The sequence below is a fragment of the Capra hircus genome, chromosome 10 (assembly GCF_001704415.2).
Source record: "Capra hircus breed San Clemente chromosome 10, ASM170441v1, whole genome shotgun sequence".
NCBI classification, from domain to species: Eukaryota; Metazoa; Chordata; class Mammalia; order Artiodactyla; family Bovidae; genus Capra; species Capra hircus.
In genome coordinates, this window is record NC_030817.1 from 364,972 (window position 1) to 382,391 (window position 17,420).

Here is a 17,420-nt window from a genome sequence, read left to right on the forward strand (position 1 = left end):
TTACTGGGTTTTGGGAAAACATAGTTAGAAACGTTTAAATAAATCATCCTCAACCCTCCACAACTTTACCCCATTTCTTCCCTTCTTTCTTTGCTAGAGGTCTGCTAACTTGTCTATCCCTTTCCTCCCTGATGGTCAATTCTAGAGATAAGTCACTGCATTAAGAGGAAAGAAGTTGAGAAAAAAAAATCATATAAAAAAAGAGGAAGGAGATTGAGGAATGATTACTACTGCTGTGTTTAAAATCGCATTTGTTAAAAGGCAGCACTCCATGCTCTAAAGTGCTGCTCAAGCTTTCTCTTCTGCTCCTTTTTGGTGTTGGTACTGACCCAGAAGAGGGTTTATTAACAGTAACACTACTGGCTTCGGGCTGGATAATTCTCTGTTATGGGATGTCCAGTGCACTGCATGGCGTTTAACAGTATCCTGACCTTTACCTGCCAGATGCAAGCAGCAACCTCTCCACAGGCTGCGGCAAACCAAAAGGTCTCCAGACACGGAAAAATACCCACTGGCAGACAGAGACACCCCTACTGGAGAAACACTGACCCGAGAGCTCCAAGCTGCCTCTGAGCTTTGAAATTTCAAAATCCAGAAACAAATTCCTTATACACATTTCAAAAACTTTATTATATTATTCATAATATATTATATATAATAATATATATTACTCATATATATTATCATTCATAATAAAAATTATTACTGCTTTAAGAAATTTCATACATATTTTCTTGCCAAACAGTATAAAGCTGGTTGCTCTGCCTTTAACTGTCACTTTAACTCATCAAAGTAGATGGACATTAGGGAGGTAAATTTCAATTTACTTCATGGTATTCATACTTAATACACAGATTATAAAAAGGCAGAAACTGCTCAAAGTAGATTTTTTTAAAACAAAGGAAAAAACATCAAGTGACCTCTGCTTACACCTAATAAAGCACCAGGTAAACATCAACAAACCTCCATTTACTTGACTTTTCCGTCTTACTCGAGATAGCTGTTTGTTAGGCTTTTCTCCTGCTCTTGGTGTTGATGTGATCAGGTTGTTATCTATATCGCGTTCAATTCTACTCCGTTTTGAAGGATTTTCTCTCTCTTCCTTAAGATATAAGAAGAAAAAGCATGCATTGAACAGAGTCATTCTGCTAAATAGGTTGCATTCTTTCTGCCTTACATTTTTTTTGCCGCTCTGTGCGACTTAGCTCCCCAGTCAGGGGCTGCACCTAGGCCACAGTGATGCAGGCGCCAAGTCCTAACCACTATGCCACCAGGGAATTCTCCACATGTTACACACTTTTAAAACGATAAAATATGTTCACTACATTATTTACAATAGCCAATGTCATCTGTTATCAACTGATGGACACTCAGGTTGTGTCCGTATCTTGGCTATTATAAATAACTCAGTGAATACAGACGCATGTACACAAACAGTGGAATATTATTCAGCCATAAAAAATGAACTCCTGTCACTGGTGACAGCATGGATGAGCCTAAAAGGGCATTTCATTAAGTGAAAAAGACAGAGAGAGACTTATAACATATGATCTCACTTACATGTAGAATTAAAAAACAAAAAACAAAAAAAACCCCACCAAGCTCACAGAGGACAGACTGGTGGCTGCCTGAGGCAGGGAGGTGGGGTGAACGAAACGGCTGGTGAGCATTATCGAAAGGCACACAGGGCCACACAACACCCCAGGTCCCGGGGGCACGGCGCGCAGCGCAGCGGCTGTGCTTACAATGCCGCGCTGCATGGGTGAAAGTGCCCCTAAGAGTGAACCTTAAAAGGTTTGACACAAGAAAAACCTGCAACCAAGAATGGTGGCAGTTATTAATTCAACTTACTGTGGTGACCGTGTTGCAATGTATACAATACTGAGTCAGGCTATATGCCTGAAACTAATATATGTCGCTTCTCTCAGGTTTTTAAGAAGATAAAATATGTTGTTAATTGCTTTACTCTCTTTTTTTCGTATCAAGGAGAAACAAACAGAAATATCTAACAACAGAAGAAAACACAGAATAAACTCTGGCAAGAGCCACGAGAGCAGCCATCGCCGGCATCACACAACACAAACCCATGGCCAGCATCACACAACACAAACCCATCGCCGGCATCGCACGACACAAACACCTCACAGCCACTCAAGAGAGCAGGGGCCGTTTCCTTGAGTGAACCCGACTGGAATCTGCTGGCATATCACGTATCACCAAAAATGACATAAAAATAACAGGGCCTGTCCACCGCCATCCATCTATGCCAACCTCAATCCTCAAAAGGTCCCAATCAACACTAAGGAGTCTATTCTCTAACAAAGTTCTCTATTAGTTTCCTTACGCAGGGGGCAAATCCACATCGCCAGTTTACACTATTCTGTAATACACAGCTATGACAGTTTCCCTTAAAGATTTTCTGACTTTCACAGGTCAGAATGTGAAAGTGATTCATGACACGCAGCAGAAACTGTGCTTTGAAGCCTGCCTCTCCCCAGGCCAGCCATGTGCAGGCACTCCACTCTCACGTGGTGCCAGGCTACAGCCAGACACTTGATCTCGATCACTCGCAACCATTCTGTATCCATACAGCCATTTTCACTTCCAGTACAGTATTCAATACGTTAAATAAGATATGTAACACTTAAAAAGTGTTCCAAGCATGTTAAAGGTAGGCTAGCATAAGCTATGATGTCAGGTAGGGTAAGTGTATTAAGTGCATTTTCAACTTAAAAAATTTTCAATTTACAATGGGTTTATCAGGACATAACGCTTCCATAAATTAAGGAAGATCTCCATTACTGACTAAAATAGTATACTCCATGCAATAACCTGGATTTTTTCCATCTGTACCTCCATTTTTTGTCATTAGTACAATTCTTCCAGTCATCTCCTACATGAGCAATTTTCTTACATTACTATAATACTGGCCTATAATTTCTTGCTGTTTCAATACCTGAAATCTTCTGATAAGGATTAGATTTTTCCACAGCAAATAATAATATACTATTGTGCATTTTCTAAAAGTTGGATATTACTTTACTGTCTCTGAAACAATCTTTGGGATTGCAAATAGCCAAAATTATCATTCCACAATTCCCTATCTGGATCAAAATGAAAAAAAGGTAAAACTGCAAATATCACTCAATACAGAATTCTACTTTTCTCACCAGTTTCCCTAATTTTATGTAGGCTCACCACGACAAGCTCCTTAGCACAAAATAGCGTGTCAGTGATGCACAATGTGATTCCTCTGCTGCTTACTATTCCCCTGCACTTAAAAATGATGACCAGGAAGCCTCAAACCCGAAACACTGGATCTTCACCACAAGAAAGCTATAGGGGCTCTTTTCATAAAGTCCTCAAGAACAGAAATAATGCTGCAAAGCCTTATTCCACTCACGACTCTTAAGCTCCAGCGTCTTCCTGAAGAAGTCTCTTAGTACATCTGCTCTATGTAAATACATACATGCGTTCCTGGGAAATTCTCACTCTGCAACCCTAAAAATAACAAGGGTTACGGGGAAAAACGGGTCCACGAGGGTAGAGAAGGGCACATGGGAGGCAGATGAGCCAAAGCCGCTGCAGATCTGTAGCCACGGCACCAAGACAACCGATGATGGGGACTTCCGGAAATGACCTGGACACCCCAGGCAAGCAGCTAAGAGCAGCTAAGATGCTACCTCAGGGTTTAGTAAAAGGGATTTAAAACAAGCAGAAACAAAGGGTTATGGGAGCCGACAAGTGGAGCTTTAAGGCAGGAAGACTGCAAAAATGGACACGAAAGGACATGCAAACTGCCCGATGAGAAGAAGAGTCCGTGACAGACGAGGGGGTTCCCTCTTCAGGAGGGAGTCCCTGATACAGGTCACTACTTTTAAATAAAAACTGTGTGTAGCATAAAATTCTACCACCATTATTCAGGGATCCCTTGTCCAGTTTGTAAAAAATCATATATAAACCAAAATCCACTCATGTTATATTGAACTATTTCCCTATTTATCAATATATATCAAGATCAACGTGTAAGCGCTAACAGGCACCCTCGGCAGCTCACTGGTAAGAGTCCACCTGCAACGAAGGAGACGCGGGTTTGATCCCTGGGTCAGGAAGATCCCCTGGAGAAGGAAACGGCAACTCACTCCAGTATTCTTGCCTGGGAAATCCCATGGACAGAGGAGCCTGGTGGGCTACAGTCCATGGGGTCGCAAAAGAGCTGGACACGACTGAGCGACTCAACCGCACATGAGCTGACTGTCAGTGTGGAGGCGCCACACACCCAGCAGAGACACTGCACTGTGGCCAGCGGAGAATACATGCAGATACGTTAGCTTACCTCTCTAAAGAGAAACAGAAAACTAGTAGGGCCAGGGATAGACTTCTGCAGTCACTGACAATAATATTCTATTCTTCAGAATAATGCATTTAAATGTCTGATGAAGCTCCGATTCTGAAATTTGTCACCAAATCCTCATCTTTCTTAAACACTCATGTATATAATTTGGGGACATTTTTGGATATACGATGAGTTTTAGAAGAGGAACTAGGAAAAATAACATTTCTACATTACTGTACAGGTTATTTAAAATTTTTTTAATAACCCTAAAATGTCTTCTCTGGAATCTGCATTTTTCGAAGTTGCCTCTAAGACACGCTTTTAAGGGTAAAGTCTTGGGAAGGTAGCATTCTAAATCTCTGAATCCCAAAGGAAATACAGAGAACTAAAGAAGCAACAAAAACCCAACAGCACACTTATAACGAAACCAGGAAACAAGGTCTCTCCCCCAAACTCCAAGCCGATGAGGACAAACCAGCAGCCGTAATACCGAAGGAATCATCTTTATCAGTGTTGAAGAAAGTAGAGCAATGCAAGACAGAATGGGACCCATCTGAGGCCAGGAGAAGCCACCCCAAGCTGCTAAGAGGGTAGGTACTCAAAGGAGAGCATGGCAGGCCAATCTGATGGCTGCAGATGAAACAGGGCAGAGGGGCTGCTGCTCAATCCAGTAGCAAGGGATCCACGACGGAAATGGTAGCAGCGCAGCTCCCAGGAGCTCTTGGCGCTGACCAGCTACAGCTCCCTTACAGAACAGGGCTGCATGGGGGGAGCTGCTACGAATGGAGTCGAAGTTTCCCTGCAGAAAAAGGCACAACAGAAAAGCAAAGGAAAGTTCCAGATGAACAATGAATAGGGACAAAGAAGGCTTCCTAGGTGGCTCAGTGGTAAAGAATCCACCAGCCAAGCAAGAGACTCAGGCTCAATCCCTGGGACGGGAATATCCCCTGGGACAGGAATATCCCCTGGAAAAGGAAATGGAATACCCACTCCAGAATTCTTGTCTGGAGAATTCCATGGACAGAGGAGCCTGGCGCGCTACAGTCCATTGGGTGGCAAAAGAGTCAGACACAACTTATCAACTAAACAAAAACAAAGAGGGATAAACATATATAAAACTCAAAAAGCAATCACTGTATTTTTAACACTATTCAAAAACATCAAAATTGATTAGAAAAGATACCCTGAACCATACATTCTAAAAATTTAGAAAAACTCATGTAAGAATGAGAGAAAAGAAAGCATAGATCTCAAATTCCACACAAAATCATTGCAATAAAATGTTGCTTAGTAGCTAAGTCTGTCCCTCTCTTGCAACTCCGTGGACTGTAGCCGCCAGGCTCCTCTGTCCATGCGCTGTCCCAGGCAAGAAGACTGGAGTGGGCTGCCATTTCCCTCTCCAGGGACCTTCCCAACCCAGGGATCCAAGCTGTGTCTCCTGCATTTGCAGGCAGACTCTTTACCACTGAGCCACCCGGGAAGCCCATAGTGAAACACAGGAGAAGTGAAAGAAAGCGGCTCAGGATAACAGGTGTGAGAGAGCCCTCCCTGGCTGTCCAGGGGCTAAGACTGCAGGGTTCCACTGCACGGGGTGGGGGGCTGATCGCTGGTCAAGAAGCTAAGAGCCCTGTGGTGAAACCCCCCAAAATGCATTAAGAGAACAGATTGAAATTATACCTTTATTTCAAAACTGACAAAAGACATTAAGAAAGTGATATGGCACACACATCAGAGTTAGAAAAGCTCATGAATGAGGAGACAGAACAAAACAGAAATAAAAGAGGAAAACATTCTAGAAATGAAGACTAGGACAGACATGAAAGTTAGTAAATAGGACAGACTGTGTGCCTTTATGACATTTAGAAGGTCAGATTGGGGGGAGGGGAGTTTAAGACATCAAAATGCAACAGATACTAAGGAAGATCCCACAAACAGAAAACAGCAGTCCCTGAGCAGGAAACCAAGGCCAAGACCGCGGTGCAAGAACGAGCATCGCAGAGCTCTCCGCACACGCACACCCGAGGGTCCACTCCAGGAGCGCACGCGCCCTGCTTTGCTCTGTGTTTTGGTCTGTGCGACTCAGCTTCACAGTCTTCAAGGCCCACACCAGGGACTGAATCCAGGGCTTCCGACAGGGAGAGCTCACAGCTGTAACCTAACCACTGGGCTGCCAGGAGGCTCTGAGAGTGCACTGTTGGACCACAGCCGCCCACCCAGAAAAACGACAAGACAGACCCTAAACTTGCCAGAATTTAAAGAAAAAAAATTCTTTGGAAAACAAGGAAAAATGTTTGTTTAAAAAGAGAAAATTAGACTATCATCAAACTTTGAAAGCAGTGCATTTAATGCTGGAAGAAAATGGAATAACACTTTTAAAAATCAAGAAGAGAAACTGTGAGACAAGGATATCATATGCAGTAAAAGTGGTCTTAAAGCACAGAGCTCAGAATATCGTTTCTGTGTCCGCTTCATGTGGCATCTGCCAAAAAGCGACTACAGACAGCAGCCAGAGGACTGCGGAAAGCACTGAACGCACCGAGCACACACAGGCCCTGTGCAAGACGGGCAAGGGCGAGCGGCGGCGACCGGCTCAGGACGGACGCACCACAGCGAAGACCGGTGAGAGAGACACAGACTCCAAAAACTGCTCACTTTAAAGACATTCTGAGAAAAGCTGACAGAATTCATTTTTAGCTGGTAAGAAATAACCAATGACATTATCTAGGCATAAAAGAACAGAGAAGGCAATGGCACCCCACTCCAGTGCTCTTGCCTGGAAAATCCCACGGATGGAGGAGCCTGGTGGGCTGCAGTCCATGGGGTCGCTAAGAGTTGGACACAACTGAGCGACTTCGCTTTCACTTTTCACTTTCCTGCATTGGAGAAGGAAATGGCAACCCACTCCAGTGTTCTTGCCTGGAGAATCCCAGGACAGTGAAGCCTGGTGGGCTGCCGTCTATGGGGTCGCACAGAGTTGGACACGACTGACGCGACTTAGCAGCAGCAGGCATAAAAGAAATAATACCAGATGAGATTCTAAATCTGCAATAAGGAATGGATACCACTAAGGCAAACATGAGTAAATTCAAAAGATCTCTGTGTTCAACAGTTCTAATATGTTCTTTCTAGCTGTCTTCAACGCTGATACCTGCTACAATTTCTGCAGCCTCATTATAATCCAATAAAGTACTCTGAAGTCTCAGAGTTTCTTCTCTCTCTACATATATATGGAAACACAATAAAGGTACTCTCATTGTTTTGCTTTGCAATATTATTAAATTTGGTCTTTAAAACTTACTCTAAAGTTATTTTAGAATTTAGTAATTCTTTAAAAAAATTATAATTTATAATCAAGAACAGATTATTGGATTGAAAAAGGGAGCTGGGTGATCTGTGATTCCAGTTCGCTACTCCTAGTCATGAAGCTGACATGGAATGCTATAGCTCATGAAAGGGAGAAATGCACTCCAAGGAAACTAGATGCAATTGTAAATTACAAATGAAAATAAGATAAAGTTAGCGTCCCTTTGGCTGCAAAACTGTCTTATGCAACAGAACATATTCAAATAGAATTATAGTGCCAATTCAGCTGTCCTGTCATTTGAAAACAATCATTCAGTTTTTAAAAAGGAAACAATACTTTAGATGTACACGATGAGATCTTTAAAAGCCAAAATAGTTATAGCCTTTCAAGCTTAAATTACAAAACCCAATGAAGTGTCTCAGAAAATAAGTTTGTTATATTGCTTTGGTTGAAACAAGGTATATACTTATGAGAGACTTACAAACTCTTACACAGTAGTTAGTGCTGAAAACCTACTCAATCAAAGTCAGTAAAAGAAACAAGCAGAGGCTTTCCTGGTGGCCCAGTGACTAAGAGTCCACCTGCCAACGCAGGAAACTGGCTCGATACTGATCCGGGAAGATCCCACGTGCCGTGGAGCAACTAAGCTCGTCTGCTGCAATGACTGAGCGCTAGAGCCTGTACCGTGCAAGAGGAGAAGCCACCACCATGAGAGGCCCAAGGGCCGCAACGGAGACCGGCCCTCCCGCCACAGCTGGAGGACGCCTGCGCGCAGCGACGGCAGACACAGACAGACAGGCCAGCAGGCAAGAAGACAGAAAGAAGCAGACGCTTCCCCTTTCTAGTGATGAAGCCCATCACCGGAAGCCTTAACGGTAAAAACAGAAGATGAGTTGGCACCGGTGTGTGACCTGCACTCATCTGATACTGCTGCTGCTGCTGCTGAGTCGCTTCAGTCGTGTGCGACTCTCAGCGACCCCATGGACTGCAGCCCACCAGGCTCGTCCGTCCATGGGATTTTCCAGGCAAGAGTACTGGAGTGGGGTGCCACTGCCTTCTCCGTATCTGACACTAGTATCAACTAATCATCAAAGGTCTTCTTCACCATGAATGCAAGGTAACAAACACAAGTGAATTAGTTTTTTGCATCTCAGTTTATCCTGGAATAACTTGTGTCAATGTCTGTGATGACTATGCAAAATAAAAAAAAGGCTTATGATTACTGCCACCTTAGCACAAATCAAAACGTGGGCACCCAAGGTTATTGCATTTTTCACAGCCATGCACTCGCACGGGGAAAAAGTCAGCTATACTTGAGAACGTCCCTGACGAAGCCGTGAAACTAACTGCATCTCAGCCCTTAGACAGGTGCTAAATTCTACGTGACAAGACGGGAGGCACACACAGCGCTTCTGCGGTATACTGTGCTTCCACAGCTGTCCTGAGGAAAAGCATCTGACTGACTGTTGAGTTGTGAGCTGAATGAGATCACTTTTTTGATCGCTTCTTGGCCTTTTGGCTAAGATCAAGTGTAGATCACTTTTTCTGATAGAAAACTATCTTTACTTGAAGTAGATTATTTTCTGAAAAATGAACAAAGCAACTCAACAAAAACGAATACACTTTTTGTTGCCAACAATAAAATTTGAGCATTCAGGTAAAAACTGGGATTTTAGGAACCTTGGACAAGGCATTATTAATCTCAAGAGTTTCCCAATATTGTTCTATTGAGATCAGTGGGGTTGTTTAGAAATGTGATTTCTAAACATTAAATAAATAATGAAATATGTCAATGTGGATACATATGTGGAAGATTTACATGATAAAGTGAACCATTATTTTCGCAACCAAAAAAACAGTGCATGATGTTACAAAATCATATGTAGGTAAAAAGATTCATTCCAAGTGCAGGACAGACCAATAAAAAGATCACTGTAGAGCTTTCAAAGTCAATATTGGAACAAGAACTTAAGGTATCACACCACTTGTCAAGTTTTGGTATAAAAGCTGCAATTATCTAAAAAGTGTACTAAAAGACTCTTCCGCTTTCTAAATACCTGTGTAATTTCCTTTTTGTGTATCAAAGACAACCACAAGCTACGTTCTGTGAAGCAACCGTTCAAGAGGTCTATAAGACTTCCTTGCTGGTCCGGCGGTTTAAGAAAGCTGCCTTGCAACGTGCGGGGCACGGGTTCGACCCCTGGTTGCAAAGCACCACAGCTGCCGAGCCCGAGCCCTCGAGCCCACAGGCGGCAGCTTCTGAAGCCCTCGAGCCCAGAGCCCATGCTCCTCACCACAAGAGGCCACTGCAGTGGGAGGCCCACACCCAACTAGAGGGCAGCCCCTTGTCGCAGCCAGAGAGCCCTGCACAGCGACCAAGAGCCAGTACAGCCAGAAATAAACGTGGAGAAAGAGAGAATATCAGAAGAAAAAGAGGGCCCTAGAACCGTGCATACTGTCCTGTTTCCCACTAACTCCCTCTTCGTCTTTAGAAAATAGTTAAAATATTAATTGTACCAACGTGTAATGGGTTTAGAATTAAAATTTTGATATTTTCAAAATTCCTGTTACTATCTGAGATACAGATAGATATTACCCCCATAAACAAAAAGTTCTTTAGGGTTTCCAATAATTCATAAGATTGTAAAGGATCCTAAGTTCAAAAAGTTTAAGAACCACTTGCTCAAGAGGGACCACTAATGAATTCACAAGACAAAATGTAAAAAATCACGCCCAACAAATGGGGAGAAAATTTGAGCTGGAAGGGAGAGCTGACAAGTGGCAGTCAAAGGGTACAGAGTTTCTTCAGGGAAGGATATAAATGGTTTAAAATTAACTGTGGTAACGACTGCATAACTCTGTGCATATACTAAAGGCTACTGAACCTATGTCTTAAATGGGTGAGTTTTAGGCCATGTGAATCACATCTCAATAATGTTACATTATATGTATCTATCATATAATCCAACAATATCAATCTTAGTTATTCACCCAGGTTTAACTTAAACAAATGGCCACACATGGATTCAAAACATAAATATTCATAGCAACTTCATTCACAATAGCCAAAACCCAGAAACAACTCAAGTGGATAACAAATCACGGTATGTGGCGCGTGAGTGCCAAGCCACTTCAGCCGTGCTCGACTCTGCGACCCCATGGACAGCAGCCGGCCAGGGCCCTCTGTCCGCTGTCTTCTCTAGGCAAGAACACTGGAGCGGGTTGCCATGCCCTCCTCCAGGGGATCTTCCCGACCCAGGGACTGAACTTGCGTCTCTCATGTTTCCTGCATTAGCAGGCAGGTTCCTTACCACTAGCACCACCTGGGAAGTCCTGTGATATGTGGTGTGCTCACACAATGGACACTGTTTGGGGCACAGGAGAGAGAGGGGATAAATTACAGACACATGCAGTAACAAATGAATCCAAAAACTTTATGCTGAATGAAGGAAGCAAGACATGTTATATGCATAGGTAACTTTAAAGAAGATTCATACAATCTATAATAACAGAAGGTCAACAGTTGTCTAGGATGATGCTGTGAGATGGTCTGCAATACTCCAAGAATACTTTTTGGTCATGGGCGTATAATTGTTAAAATTCATGAAAACATATAATTTAAATCAGTGTGTCTTACTGTGTTTCATTATACCCCATAAAATTAATTGTTAAAAGTCAACATAGGAGATAAAGTGGAATTCTAAAGATAACTAGTTCATCAAAAAGAAGGCAAGATAAAACAGAGTAAAAAATAACAAATGGGATAAATACAGAATAAATTACAAGATGGGAAACTTTAAACTGAACCATATTAATAACTACATTAAATGTAAATAAACAAGCCAATTTAAATACAAATACATATGGTGGGGAAAGGTGTACCAGGCAAATGGTAAGAAAGAAAGCTGTGTGGTTATCATTATCAGGCTGAGTAAATCTCAAGGCAAATAGTATTACCAGAGATGAGAGACATTTCACAGTGGTAATAACTTATACCCAACAATCACAAACGTGTATGCCCCTAACAAGAGGGCTTCAAAACATACGCAGCAGAAGCTGACAGAACTGAAAGGAGACGAGTTCATAATTAAGAGATAGAGATTTAAAAGAAGACACAGAGTATTTGATTATCAAACTATCTGATTAACTGATATTTACAGAACTGTACTGATCAATTCCAGAATGTACATATTTTTTTCAAACACATGGGACATTTACCAAAATAGTCCATATGTTAAAAAATATCAAAAGACACCAAAGAAGTGAAGTCACACAGTATATGTTCTTGGGTCACAATAATATTAAATTAGAAATAAGCAATTAAAAGATATCTAATAAATGCCCAAATATCTGATCTGGCAATTAAATAACATATTTCTAAATAATCCATAGACCAAAAGGCAATAAAAATACAGTCAGAATGTATGGGAAAGGAGTACTTTGAAACGCACAGCTTTAAATATGTGAATTAGAAAAAACCTGAAGTGTAGTATGACTGACCTAAGCAAGGGGCTGGGAAACTACAGTACAAACGCCAAGTCTAACACACTGCTTCCGTATGACCAGCAAACCAAAAGCAGTTTCTAGATTTTAATACGGTGGTGGGGGAGGTGGGGATGAAACGAATGACACTATTTTATGACAATTACATGAAAATCAAGCACCAAGAGCCAAAGCCGTGCTCACTCCTTTACGCATCATCTGCAGTGGGAGCGTCGAGTAGTAAAGACTTGAACGTTACTTATCTGAAATATTTACATAAACAGTTCACTAATTCCTAATCTAAGTTCTCGCTTGTATAAGCTGGAAAAGTAAGAGGAAACCAAACATAAAGTAGAAGAAAATATTAAAAATAACAAGTAGAAATCAAATAGACAGTGGAAAGAAACGAGAAAATATACAAAGACAGACGTTGGTTCTTTGAAAAAGTAATAAAACTGAAGAAGCTCCAGCTGCAAAGGGATCAAAACAAAAATAAATTGTTCACATCAGGAGGGAAAAGAACATCATTATAGACCTACAGAGTTTATTAGTTAGTAGAGAAACACTGCCAAGACTTTACATCTAATAACTGACAACTTCAATGAACAGACAAATTCCTTGAAAAATACGTATGACCAAAATTCAAACCGAAAGAGAAAAGCTCAAATTTATAGTAAAAAGCTATCACACAAAGAAATCCCAGTCACATTCCAAAAATCCCTCTCCAGAATTCACCACTAAATTCTCCTAATAATTTAAGGCTGAGATAATACTTTGTCACTACAAGCTCTTTCAGGGACAGAGAAGCAGAGGGGCAGTTCTTGCGTCAAAATGCCGGCGTAACTAACTCTGACGCCGGCGTAACTCTGATCCCAAAATCTCAAAAGTATCACAAATCAAAACTACAGACCAAACCCTCATAAGCAAGACACAGAAAATCTTTAAGAACAACAACAACAACACACAGCAGCAAATCGTATCCAGCCATACAAGTTTAATTTTCAGCTAAAAAAATTTATGCTCTACTCCACATTAAAAGAGGAATATCTGAAGAACACCTCATTAGATGCAGCAAAGTCTTTGGCAAAATCCAGCAGAATAAAACCTTACAGCGAACTAGGAACAGAAGGGAACTTTCTCAAGCTGCCAGAAGACAACTATGGCAGACATTAGGCTAGCATCATACTAATGTAAACAGACTCTGTTCCCCCAAGACCAGTGACAAGACAAAGTTTGCTTTTGCCACTCCGACTCAATGTCCTAGAGGCCCTCACCAATGCAATGATGAAGAAAAAGAAATAAAAGGTCTAGAAATCAGAAAAGGAAGCCGTATCTGGTATATGATATGATTATATGTGTATAGAACCCTATGAAATCTTAAAGACTGGAATGATTAAGTAAACCTAGGGATTTCCCATAGTACCCCAGTCAGCACAGAAAAATTAATTATATTTGTATATATTAGCAACGAACAAAGCAAAAACTTTAAATGTATCATATCATTTAATACAGCACCATAAAACATCAAATACCTAAGAACAGAACTAATTAGTATGTGTAATACCTTCAGATAAGTGCAAAAAAATTAAAAACACTTATATTAACACAGAGATATATCATGATCATGAACTGGCAGGCTCAATACAGTTAAGATGTACAGTCTCACCAAATGATATATACATGTGATATAGTATTATAATCCCAGTAGGTTTTCTTTGGAGAAAGACAAGCTAATTCTAAAACTGACATGAGAATAAGGGATCTAAAATAGTATTTAAAATGTATCTTTTATCTCAGTATCTTAAATACAGTGGTGGTGTCTTTTTCAGAATTTGGATAGGGGTTGGCAGCTAGTGTTTATTAGAGTATCAGGTACTTTATAACCTTCATTTGGTATTTTATAGATTAAAAAGTTAAAAAACTTAGGCTCAGTGAATTTAGATAACTTACAATGTTAATTATGACAACAGTGGTCACAATAAAGAGCTGGTCCAAGCTAAGAGAGACTAAAGCGAGTGCCACGGCCAGTGAACAGTCGCCTTACAATGTTAATTATGACAACAGTGGTCACAATAAAGAGCTGGTCCAAGCTAAGAGAGACTAAAGCGAGTGCCACGGCCAGTGAACAGTCGCCTTACAATGTTAATTATGACAACAGTGGTCACAATAAAGAGCTGGTCCAAGCTAAGAGAGACTAAAGCGAGTGCCACGGCCAGTGAGCAGCCGCTGGGCACTCCTGCGTGCCCTGTCATTGGAGCTTTCAGAAAACACCTCCTTACAAATGCTCCCGCTTTCACACCACATGGCGCTGCTACTACCATCTCTACGTCACCGGTGAGGACACTGAGGCGCAGGAGAGGCAAGCAACTTGGCCAGGGCTACACAGCTGTCAGCAGCAACCCTGCAGCTGAAACTGATGCGCCTGGTCTCAGAGCCTGCACCCTTGCCTACTAGGCACGACTGCCTCTCCAACGAGGGACAGGCTGGGATCTAACCCAGGTACAATTCCACTCTGTCTCAAAGCGGTCAGATGGTATCTTCATAGCATCACCTACCTTATGTAAGGACTGAAAATTTTCTTGATGAAAGAAAGAAAGAATTGAGTCTTTCTATGCTACTGGCTTGGTCATTTATTCATATTCTATCATCAGCTCAAAGTTGAAGCTTACTCTGTCTGGGGAAAGCCTGCACCCTCGTATTCTTTCATGACTCATCATCCTCTGTCTTCAGTGACAGAGTACTTCTCTTACTTCTACAAGGGTCCTTTCTAAATCCAAGTTAGTTAGAAAATTTCTTATGCAGCCACTGGCTTCTTTGGTTCCTTTGCTTTCTCTTCTTGTGACCTTTTAAAATTAATGGTGAAACTGGACGTCATGGCCCGGCCTTGCCTTCCCTTCTGAGCGTCCCCCTCCCAGGCGCCTGACATCATCTCGCGCCTGGCTCACGACTCTGGCTTTTCGAAGCTTGGTCTCTGCGTATCAGCCAGACTTTCTGCTCTTCTTTACTGTTCTGATTTCTAGACATGGAGCAACACACTAATTCCAAATAGGAAAAGGAGTACATCAAGGCTGTATATTGTCACCCTGCTTATTTAACTTCTATGCAGAGTACATCATGAGAAACACTGGGCTGGAGGAAGCACAAGCTGGAATCAAGATTGCTGGGAGAAATATCAATCACCTCAGATATGCAGATGACACCACCCTTATGGCAGAAAGTGAAGAGGAACTAAAAAGCCTCTTGATGAAAGTGAAAGAGGAGAGTGAAAAAGTTGGCTTAAAGCTCAACATTCAGAAAACGAAGATCATGGCAACCAGGCCCAGCACTTCATGGCAAACAGATGGGGAAACAGTGGAAACAATGGCTGATTTTATTTCTGGGGGCTCTAAAATCACTGCAGATGGTGACTGCAGCCATGAAATTAAAAGACGCTTACTCCTTAGAAGGAAAGTTATGACCAACCTAGATAGCATATTCAAAAGCAGAGACATTACTTTGCCAACAAAGGTCCGTCTAGCCAAGGCTATAGTTTTTCCAGTGGTCATGTATGGATGTGAGAGTTGGGCTATAAAGAAAGCTGAGCACCAAAGAATTGATGGTTTTGAACTGTGGTGTTGGAGAAGACTCTTGAGAGTCCCTTGGACTGCAAGGACATCCAAACAGTCCATTCTGAAGGAGATCAGTCCTGGGTGTTCATTGGAAGGACTGATACTAAAGCTGAAACTCCAGTACTTTGGCCATCTCATGGGAAGAGTTGACTCACTGGAAAAGACCCTGATGCTGGGAGGGATTGGGTGCAGGAGGAGACGGGAATGACAGAGTATGAGACGGCTGGATGGCATCACCGACTCAATGGACATGGGTTTGGGTAAATTCCGGAAGTTGGTGATGGACAGGGAGGCCTGGCGTGCTACAGTCCGTGGGGTCATGAAGAGTCGGACACGACTGAGCAACTGAACTGAACTGAACTTCTAGCTCCGACGACTGCCAGTATTCTTGCCAGTTTAGTATCACTGATCCATTTTTATTAACATTTTGCTAATAAGTTTTAATCTGTATTCTAGCCCTAACTTGATATAAAAGTCATTAGAATACTTAGATAATTTAATAAACATATATTGTTCATTTAAGAGGTGTTATTAGTTCACTATTAACATAAATACACAGTAAAGCATATTAAGAATAATGCATTATTAAGAAGATGGTTCAATAACAATTTAGATAAGAAAGAATGAATAATTAGAAGCCAGTACAAATTTCCCAGGTGGTTCACTGGCAGAAAATCTGCCGGCCAATGCGAGAGATGCAGGTTCTGCCCCTGGGTCGGGATGATCCCAGGGAGAAGGAAACGGCAGCCACTCCAGGACTCTTGCCAGGAAATCCCACTCCAGTACTCTTGCCCAGGAAATCCCACTCCAGTACTCTTGCCCAGGAAATCCCACTCCAGTACTCTTGCCCAGGAAATCCCACTCCAGTACTCTTGCCCAGGAAATCCCACTCCAGGACTCTTGCCCAGGAAATCCCACTCCAGGACTCTTGCCCAGGAAATCCCACTCCAGGACTCTTGCCCAGGAAATCCCATGGGCAGAGGAGTCTGGTGGGCTATAGTCCATGGGGTTGCAAAGAGCCAATACAACTTAGCAAATAAACAACACAACAGCATAACCTCATTAGCAGTTAAATGACAAAATAATCTTTTAATTTACTTCTAACAAAAGTATAGTAGATGGGAAAAGAAACAGTATACTCTGATTTCAGTAAGGCATTCAAATACTAATTTATCACAAAAATCTTACTGAATATAATAATAAAATCTGGGATGAATTAAATGAATTTGTAGTTGTGGTGAAAACCTTGCTCAAAAAAATTAATTAATGAATAAGAAATTAGCTTGCAAACAGGTTTTTATTGGCCCCATCCACTAATGGATAGGCATTAATAACAAAATTTTAGTTTTTGGCTTAAAAAAAATAACTGCCAACCCTGAGTGTTTTAACTGACATGGGAAAAATCTGCTGACCACCAAAGAAGAGCGAAAACTACTAAATGAAAAGCAAGCAAGCAAGCACGAATGAGCAGAAGTCAGAAGACACAGGAAAACCCAACAAACCTATTTCCATTTCTGGTTGTTACCTTTCAGGAACAAGGTAACCAAGAAGCAGCTGACCAAGATGCTAACCTATTGTCGCACACTGCCACATAATGAAGACTAGCACTATTTAGCCAGGACAGCGACCGAGTGCTTGGACTTGCACAAGGGGAGAAAGAACACGTGGGGAAGGAGAGGCAGGCGCACTG

The 17,420-nt window shown here is 41.8% G+C and overlaps 1 protein-coding gene across 2 annotated transcripts in view; it reads right to left on the reverse strand.

Moving 5' to 3' along the window:
• CTDSPL2 (CTD small phosphatase like 2) overlaps nt 1-17,420 on the reverse strand; it is an 82,309-nt gene that overhangs the window by 38,628 nt on the left and 26,261 nt on the right. For both annotated transcript variants that reach the window (XM_018053825.1, XM_018053824.1), the window contains exon 3: nt 964-1,102. In XM_018053825.1, coding sequence (XP_017909314.1) covers nt 964-1,102 — 139 coding nt within the window. The remainder of the gene's footprint in view (nt 1-963; nt 1,103-17,420) is intronic.